At 54.0% G+C, this 8,795-nt stretch overlaps 2 protein-coding genes across 3 annotated transcripts; both read right to left on the bottom strand.

Annotated features, from left to right (window-relative positions):
* Positions 1-754: 754 nt before the first annotated feature.
* LOC117002365 (EF-hand and coiled-coil domain-containing protein 1-like) lies at positions 755-3,094 on the bottom strand. Its single transcript, XM_033071388.1, is given in 4 exon segments — positions 755-1,056; positions 1,115-1,264; positions 2,477-2,751; positions 2,754-3,094. Coding segments are annotated over 4 exon segments (807 nt in total). The 5' UTR covers positions 3,070-3,094; the 3' UTR covers positions 755-990.
* A 107-nt stretch (positions 3,095-3,201) lies between these two features.
* LOC117002390 (proline-rich receptor-like protein kinase PERK1) lies at positions 3,202-8,746 on the bottom strand. Of its 2 annotated transcripts, XM_033071434.1 has the most exons (6): positions 6,882-8,746; positions 6,722-6,793; positions 6,536-6,634; positions 6,001-6,087; positions 5,490-5,664; positions 3,202-4,961 (listed from the first exon to the last, which is right to left on the bottom strand). In XM_033071434.1, the coding sequence occupies exons 2-6, from the start codon at positions 6,747-6,749 to the stop codon at positions 4,718-4,720; spliced, it is 633 nt and encodes a 210-aa protein (XP_032927325.1). In that variant the 5' UTR covers positions 6,750-6,793; positions 6,882-8,746; the 3' UTR covers positions 3,202-4,717. The 2 variants fall into 2 exon arrangements, with proteins under 2 accessions (XP_032927325.1, XP_032927324.1); XM_033071433.1 differs by having other exon boundaries at positions 6,001-8,746.
* Between the last annotated feature and the right edge of the window lie 49 nt (positions 8,747-8,795).

Here is an 8,795-nt window from a genome sequence, read left to right as displayed (position 1 = left end):
TGTTAATTTTCTTCTCTTGTGTTGGGAGTGTTTTGTTTAACAGGTTTTTTCCACTTTTTCCTCTGAGGAAATTCTTCCCGAACCCGGTGGTGGGGGAGGAGTCTTGGGGGGTTTGTTTGGGTTTTTTTTTTTTTCTCCCCTCTCCTGGGGGCTCCTCCAGGAGGTTTTTCCCTAAATTTGCCCTAAACTAGGACAGTGGGTTCAGGAACATTTCAGCTTCTCTCTTCTATTACCTCTTCTGTCAGTGAAGAAGCAATGAAGTCACAGCAAGTTTGAAACCACTGGCCAGAAATTGTCCTTGTGTGCTTTTCCCCAATTCCTAGGACACGCTGAAGAGCTTCTTTATGAAATGGAGTGTCAGCCAGCTGATTACAGCTGGCTTGGGATGGGACCTAAGCACCAGGAAATGCAGTGAAAAAAACAAGTGTGCTAGAAATGCTTTCTGAAACACTGTTAGAAATTTGTTTTGGGGCTTTCTTGAAGCATTCTTATGCTGAGCTCTGTTGTTGTGTGTCTGAGGAGTAACTTCAGCTCTCTGTAGATCTGCACCCTTACTTTGGCCTGGAAGGCTCCCAGATCTCCTACAGACCCCAACCAAGAAAATGGACAAGCAGCTTCTCATTTCCCTCTGGCTACATTTGACAAGGTGTTTTGGAGACATTTAATAAGCCACAAGCAGACATTCTCAAACTGCCTTGTGTCCCAGCACTGTGATTTTACAGGCACTTTCGGAAAGACTCTGACCTACCTGTAGTGCTGCAGTTGTGATTCCAGCTGCTGAATGTATCCTTGCAGATGTGGCACCTCGTTAGCTCTCACCTCCAGCTCCTTCACTTTGACTTGTCAGGACAGCGTGTCTGGCCTCCTCCACCTTCCTCCTCATCTCTGCCTGCTCCCTCTTCAGGTTACGGTTGCAATCCCCCAGGCTGATCAGAGCTTCCTGAGAGCTCTGCAGCTCCTTCTCCAGCCTGATTGAACCTGATGGCTTCTTCAATCTGCCCATCCCTGGAGCTGCAGGTGAGCTCCTTTTCCTTCAGGACACTTTGGAGGCACTTGGTCTGGGAGTGCTTCTGTGATGAGCTCCTTTTCCTTCAGGACACTTTGGAGGCACTTGGTCTGGGAGTGCTTCTGTGATGAGCTCCTTTTCCTTCAGGACACTTTGGAGGCACTTGGTCTGGGAGTGCTTCTGTGCTAATGGTCTCTTACTCCCTATGAAGCACGATCCTTCTTCCTTATGGCTGGCATGGCTCTTCCGCAGTCCCACCTGCAGTGACCAGGAGCACAAAGCAGGGAGAAATTGATTGAAAGTAGTTGCATTGTGCTTTGTTGGGCTTTTTTCAACTCACATCTAGTTTATCAGCAAGTAAAGCTACTTGACCTTTGCCAAATACAGAGACAGGAAACAATCTCTGGAAAGTAGTTTTGAATACCTAGCTATACATTTAATTTTCAAACTACTCACTATTACGTTATTGCACAAGTTCCTGCATAACTTTTAATGTCATTACTATGGTCTGTACTCAGGAGTCAAGTAGTGTGCTGAAAAAGCTATTTCCAATGAAGTTCTGTTCAGGGCACCTGGGGGTGTTCTGAAGCTCACCTCTTTGTTCTTTTGATTCTTCCTGGGACCTCTGACTGGTGACTTCATGTTTGCTGCCAATTTCCTCTCCCTTTTTAAGATGAAAATGGTCAAAGTGTCTTTGACCTGCCTTGCTGGACATTGTGAAGAGGATCAGTCATCTACTACAAGTGGAAGTGTCACAGGTGGAGCAGAGTTCTGTGAGTGCTGTGTTAGGACCAAATCAGACCTCCTCAGACCTGCCAGAACAATTGGTCCATGCTGCCCTTCACTGCTCTCTGCCTGTTCCACATTATTTCATGCCAGAGAAACTGAACTGCTGTTAAGTGTGGATGTGTTTCGCTGGAGCCAGTACAGCAGAACCAGCAGAGACCAGTCCCAGAATTAATGGGGCTCTGCAGAGAAGCCCCAGACTATTCATCAGCCTGCCCGCAGAACTGGCTCCAACTCTGAACTCTTGTGACCACACTCTGAAGAAAACACACTTCTAATATTTCTGAGGCACTTATGACTGAGACACTGCATGTGCTTGTGCAGGTAAGAATCCAAAAGCTCTTCCTTACCTCAGGAAAAACCCTGCAGTGGTGCATACCCAGCATCTGGTATCAGCACATCCTGGCTGCAGGAGAAGAAGCAGCAGCATCGTACCCGTGGGTTTGTTAAGCTGAACTCCCCTACACTTTGAACAGTGCTCATCACAAATCTATTTAACGGCACACCGGTCCCATGCATTTCTCCTAAAAGCCTCCCTGTAAGTCAACTTTGCTCAAAAGTTAATGCCGAGCATGAACGAGCAACGTGACTGTCAGTCTGGAGGTGGAGGGATAGAAACACTGACTTTCCGAGAGCAGCATCTCTCCTGAACGCTCGGTACCCCCGAGCCGCCCCCGGACTCACCTGCAGCGCCAGGCACCGCGCATCGCTGCTCTGCAGGGCGGCCCGCATGTCCTCCACCAGCTCCCGCAGGCTGCCGTTCTCCTCCTGCAGCTTGGCGAGACGCTCCTCGGCCTGCTCCAGCGCCACCATCTCCTTGGAGCGCTCTCGGCAGCAGGGCCCCGGCGGCCGCTGCTCGGGCTCGGCGGGGTGGGCGCGGCAGCGGCGGCGGCGGGGGCTGCGCAGGCGGATCTGGGTCTCGATGTGCTCGCTCTCCCGGCCGAGCGGCAGACGCGGCCCCGCGCGTGGAACTGGCGGAAGGTGAGCTCGGCCGAGAGCCCGTCCCACAGCCCCGCGCCCTCCTCGGGCTCCGCCGCCTCTTCCAGCCCCAGCACCTGGCACAGCGTGCGGAAGTCTTCGCTGGGGATGCGGCCCGCCCCGGCGCAGTCCAGGTGGTGGAAGATCTCCTGCAGGTACTGATCCAGGCCGGTGGCCAGCACGACGATCTCGTTCTCCACGCCGCGGTCCAGCCCGTAGTGGTAGGCCAGGGCGCTGACCAGCCACTGCGTGCGCTGGGCCGGACGCCCGTAGGGGTCCCAGCCCTCAGGCGGCTCCATCGCGCCCGCCCGGCCCGCGGCGCTGCCCGAGCATCCTGAGCGCCGCCCGCCCGAGCGCTCGGCCCCGGCCCGCGGCGGGGCGGGGCCGCCGCCGCTCCAGCGCCGCGCACGGAGCGCCCCGCTCGCCCCGCTCGGAGCCGCGTCCGCCTTTGTGCGGCAGGAGCAGGGACTCGGGCAAAGTGGGCAGGTGCCACCCTGCTCCGTCTGTCTGCCAAGCCTCAGCCCCAACTGCGCTTCTGATTTCTTCGCGAATTTCTCCCTGCTTTCTCTCGAACACAGGCAAGATAATAGCATCGCGCAATCCAGTTTGACAAATAAGGCTTGTGAACGAGTGAGTGCTTCTACTAAATTAGAAACCCCATGTGCTTGAATGCCGACCTTGTGTTCGCTCAGGCTTCCTCACCTCTGTAGATGAGGTGACTTGCTGGTGTTGGTATGTGGGTGTTAAGAGGTCTGTGTTAGACATGAGTAAGTGTTGAACTCGTTCAAACGAGCTGCCCGAAGCATTGATTTCAGTCTCTTCTTGGCTGGGGAGTAGGACCGGCGTTGTTGAACGCAGGCAGCAGCACTAGCAGGGTTCCTCCAGCAGCAGGGACACGCCAGGAGCCAGAGGGGACCGTGGCACCAGCCGTGCCCGAGGTCTGAACAGGCTGCCAAAGTCAGGTGGTGCTAACAGGCTGCGTTAACAATCCAGGCAGGGTGTGGTGAGGAGCCAGGTCTGGGGGCCATCCAAGGCGTCCTGTCAAGAGCAAATCATTCTAATATTCTCTCTAGGACAAAAATGGAGCAAACCAGTGTAGCCAATATGTGAGGAAAGAGAATTCAAGTTCATTTAAAACACTGCTTAATATAGCATTGGGTTTCTTTTGAGTGAACTGATGCTAACAAATATTTGCTCACATATGGTGGGGTTTCTTTGCAAATAGGCCTTAATGGGAAATTTCTGACCACTTCTGGTTTTGCTCTTTAAGCTAAGTCAAGCACCTGAGTAGCTTTGTTGAGGAATGGAAAATTGTTTGTAACAGGAGGAGCCTGTTAAAGTGACACACTTTGAGAGGATTCTGTGAGAAGTCCCCTCAGCCACTGCCAGAGCTGTTTGCCTCCTCTGCAGGCTCAGTATTCTGGGAGTTCCACAAGCCTCAGCTGCCACTGTATTTTCCTCTGAATATTTCTTGTTGTGCAGTACACAGGGAGAATATTTTGTGCTAGATTCTCCTCTGAGCTTTGAGGTGAATCTCAGCAACAGTGGTGATTTTTATGTCCAGATGTACTTTTTCTAGATAGTAAAGAAAAGGGAAGAGGTCCCATGGAAATTTAATTGCTCAAAATGTGAGTGGCCATCCATATTAAAAAGGAATTCTGAACTGAAGATTTTTTTTATTTTTTTCCCCTGATAGGTGGGGTAAAACATGCAGTGCTAAACAATTTATTTGAAGAGATTCAGTCAGCACCCAGCTGTATGAAAATCAAAACAGCAAAGGAAGAGACAGGGCATGGGAAGAATCTTCAGCCCTTCCTGTTGAAAGTACAACAGTATGAAAACTGCCTCTGGGTGTTATCCATAGGTAGCACATGTTATTTGTCGATAAGAGCAGATGCCCCAAGCTGTTGGTGGCCAATGTCCTGAGTGGCTGGCCCAGTTTCAGTCCTAGCTGGACCAGGGGGGCTGGCTGGGCAGGGGAGGAGGTGGGGGGATCTCGGGGGGCTTCCGCATCACAGCCGGGCTGGGGGGCCGTGGGGGAGGCACAGAGGCCTGGTGCTCTGCTTTCCTGGTGGACTGCTGCTGCTGAGGCCATGTCTGAGAGCTGTCAAACCGGACGGGCCTTGGGCTCCGTGGGGGCGAGGGAGAGTCGCGCCTCCTTGGCCGGGGTGCTGGAGCTGCAGCAGGGCGACTGTGGAGAGAGGAGTGGCTGAGGCCCCAGCTGCCGGTGGCACACAGGGACCCTCCTGCACAGCAGGGCCCAGAGCTGACAAGGCTCCCCTGCACGGCTGGAGCTGCTGGCACACCTTGGCCCAGCTGGACAGCTGCCCCTCAAGGCCCTGGTGAGCAGGGGATGGCTCTGGGCAGGGTCCCTGGCCAGGAGCAGGCACCAGAGCGCGTCTGCCTTTCAAGGGCAATGTGGTCCCTGCTCTTTCTCCTCCCCACTTTGCTTTGCCTCTGTGTGCTGCTCCTGGGGCTGCTCTTGGGCACGCAGCCTCAGTGGGAGCCAGCACTGGCTGCAGCTCCATTGGGTTCCCCAGGACAAGGCCCAGCAATTAAGGGGGCAATTAAAGCACTGGGCAGCAGCAGAAGCCTCAGCAGAGGTTTATGGACAAGCCCTGACCATCCACAACTCCACAGCAGCCTCACTGGGAATGTTTCTTGACTATCAGCAGCCTTTAAAGAAGCTGGAGGGTAGAGATGAACAACAACAACTTACTGTTTGCTTTCCTTCCACCACCGGAATCCGACATAGCACAGGACCATGGAAAGTGGCACTGTGAACACTGTCACTACTGTGCCTATCATGCAGGACCTGCGCACATCCTGGGGGCAGAAAACTCCTGGGGTGCTCGGTGGATTCTCAGCATGTGTATCTGACTTGCCAAGTGCTTCTGTGGGAGCAATGGGGAGCGTGAGCCTTTGCTGTGCTCCACTGCTGAGCTGGCAGCTCACTGCATATGGCCAGGACATTCTCTGTTTCCCCCAGAGCTGGGGCCTGCAGGGACCTTGGCACCCTTTGGCACAGGCTGTGCCACCCAACAAAGCCCAGAAGGCCGGGAAGAGAGCCCGGGGGCAGCGCACCTGATTGGGCAGTCCCTCCTTCCAGGGACCCAGGCCAACCCATCCCTGAGCAGCCACTGCCAGCCCCAACTCTCCCTGCCCTGTGACAACTCCCCCAGCCCAAGGGGACAGAGTCAGGCCCTCTCAGGACACACTGGAGCAATTACCTTGTGTGGCACTGCCTGGCTGAGATGCCAATGAGCCATTGCTTATTCCTGGAACAACCACCCTCTGCACAGATTTTTGGTTCATCACTTGAAAAAGGAAAAGGGACAGCTGGATCACATAGAAGCGTCCCCATTGGGGAGATGACATCTTCAGAAGCCAATACTGGTCAAAGTCACGGACAAGGATCAAGAAATTATATAAACCTTTGGGATTGGCCAGGGCCCTCCCTCCTCCCAAGAGCTGCCATTTCTGATCTACCCTGAGATTGGGAAATTGCAGTGATGTCAGGGTGTGCATGGCCCCTGGGGCACTTTGGGCTCCTTGTCAGCTGATGCCAAGGCCTTCCTGCAGAGGCTGAGGAGAAGCTGCAGCCAGGCCTAGCTGGGAAACAGCCCTGCAGGGTGTGACAGCAGCAGTGGGACAGTGAGGCTGCCGTGGATCCCTTCCTGCTGTGTCGGGCATGGCGTCTCCAGATGTGCAGAGAAAGCCCCCGGCTGCTGAGTCTCAGAAGAGGGCTGAGGGAAATGCACTTACCACGGCGTCTCTCCAGATTACTCAGCATCTGGTTCAGATGTTTTGCTGCCTCCAGGGATTTTTTGTCTTCTGTGTATTGGGCCTTGCCTGTTGGAGGACCTTAGAGCAAAGTAGTTCCACTTCATGTGGATGGATCCCACAAAAGCAGTGCTCAGCCTGTGGGGTCAGCAGGGACATACTACTCACTATTGTCATGGGAACTGGGTTTGTACATATCATCCAGCCCTGGAGCTGGGAAAGTGTTTCCTGCAGACACACCTGTAACTCAACAGTCACAGAAGCTTCTGTCACTCAGTTCCTGCCAGGCTGTCCATGATTATGGTATGAGGGGAAGTTGAGAACTTACCTGCAGAAGCTCCCAAGAGTTCCAAACCATCTTCCAACCAACTTCCTCGAGAAGCCTTCCTAGGAACCTCACCTAGAAGGGAGCACAGATGAGAACCATTTCCCTGGTGTCCTGGGATCTCCTTCTGCCTTAGGGAACTGGGCACTGCAAGGGAGGGAAATGCACCCACCACGACGTCTCTCCAGATCACTTAGCATCTGGTCTAGAAGTTTTGCTGCCTCCATGGATTTCTTGTCTCCTGTGTCTTGGCTCTCTGGTCTTGGAAAACCTTATAGCAAAATAGTTCCACTTCATGTGTATGGGTTGGGTAAGGCTATGGGAGGCAGATGTGAATGGACATGGCCAAAGCTTCAGAGGGGCCTGGAGAGCTCTGGGCTGGCTCTGGTCTCTCTGCCCACTCTCTCCATGCCCTGTGCAACATCCCTGGATGGGTGGCTGGAGCAGCCCAGGGCCCCTGTGGGCTCTTTCCCTCCCGCAAAGGAAAGCCTCCCTAAAGCCCTATGCAAAATGATCCCCAGTGCTTCCTGTGGAGAGGTGAGCACTGTCCTGGGAAAGGGGAGCCAGGCCGCCAGCTCACCTGCTCCCTGTGCTTGCCATGGAGCTGCCTGGGCAGCCCTGGCAGGCAGGGCCACTGCCAGGAGGAGCAGGAGGAAGAGGCGCAGAGCAAGGGCCATGGTGCCTTCCTCTCTGCCAGTCCTACAGCTCTTGCTGTTACTGCTGTCCTGACACCGCTGTCCCAATGTCAGCACCAGTTGTAGTCAAGGACTGAGGGGCTGCACATTGTGATGCTGCAGAACCATGGGGCTCTGTGACCTCAGAGCCTGCTGCGGCCTCTCTGGCCCTGGAACACAGGGCAGGCCTAGGTGGGGATGGAGACCTGGGATATTCCTTCTTTGGGAGGGAGCTTGTCCAGCCTGGCAGTTCTGTCCAAGGGCTGGGACAGCCCCCCTAGGTCAAGCACACAGGCCTGCCCTGTGTTCTGGGCACTGTCACAGGAGCAGTGAGAGCTCACAAGCCCTGAGAAGAATAGGAGATCACATCCACGGATTTCTGAGCTCCTCAGGCACTGTCAGCCACAGCCCCCAATGCTGAAGAGTGAGTGATCTTTGGCTGCAGACAAGGGCAGGATTCCCTCTTGGCAGCAGCCTTCTGGCTGCAAGTTTGACACCTTGTGGGGAGCATGGCTAACACAGCCCTTTTGTTTCATGCCAAAGGTGAAGGCTTCACTTCACCATTTGGTCTTCAGGTGCAATTTAGTGGTCTGCTTTTTCCTGTGAGTCTCAAAGGACATCAGTCAGTTGATAAACTGGCAGACCTCCTTAAACCGGCCCAACCTCTTAAATGCTCTGATATGCCAAAGGAAACCTCAAGGAGCACACAGTGGGTCTGTGCTGCCTGACCAACCCAGAGGCCTTCCATGATGGAGTGACTGCCTCAGTGCACAAGGGAAGAGCTGCAGATGCCACCACTCTGGACTTCTGTAATGCCCTGGACACATCAACCCTGCCCATCATCCTTGTCCCTCATTTGGAGAGCTAGGGATCTGATGGATGCACAGTGTGGAGAATGAGGAATGGCTGGGTGGTGATATCCAGAGGATTGTGGTAAATGGCTTAGAGTCCCCATGGACATCAGTGACCAGTGGTGTCCCTTAGGGTGACCACAAAACCATCCCTGGACACTGGGAACTCAATGTCCCAATGGTGCTGTGGACAAGAGAGCTTGAGGTGCCTCCCAAACGGAAGTGGTCTGATTGCCCAAGTCTTTTAGCACTTGCTCCGTGAATAAGCAGCTGACTGAAGTACAAAGATACTGAGAAACCACACAATCCCTTCCCTGGGAAGAAACACCTCCCCATCCAAACCTCACCTGTCTTTATCCAGCTCCAAGGGGAACAGACATATACATATATAT

This window comes from Catharus ustulatus, chromosome 13 (assembly GCF_009819885.2).
Source record: "Catharus ustulatus isolate bCatUst1 chromosome 13, bCatUst1.pri.v2, whole genome shotgun sequence".
Lineage (NCBI taxonomy): Eukaryota > Metazoa > Chordata > Aves > Passeriformes > Turdidae > Catharus > Catharus ustulatus.
Note: the sequence above shows the minus strand (reverse complement) of the source record. Positions and strands in the feature narration are given on the sequence as shown.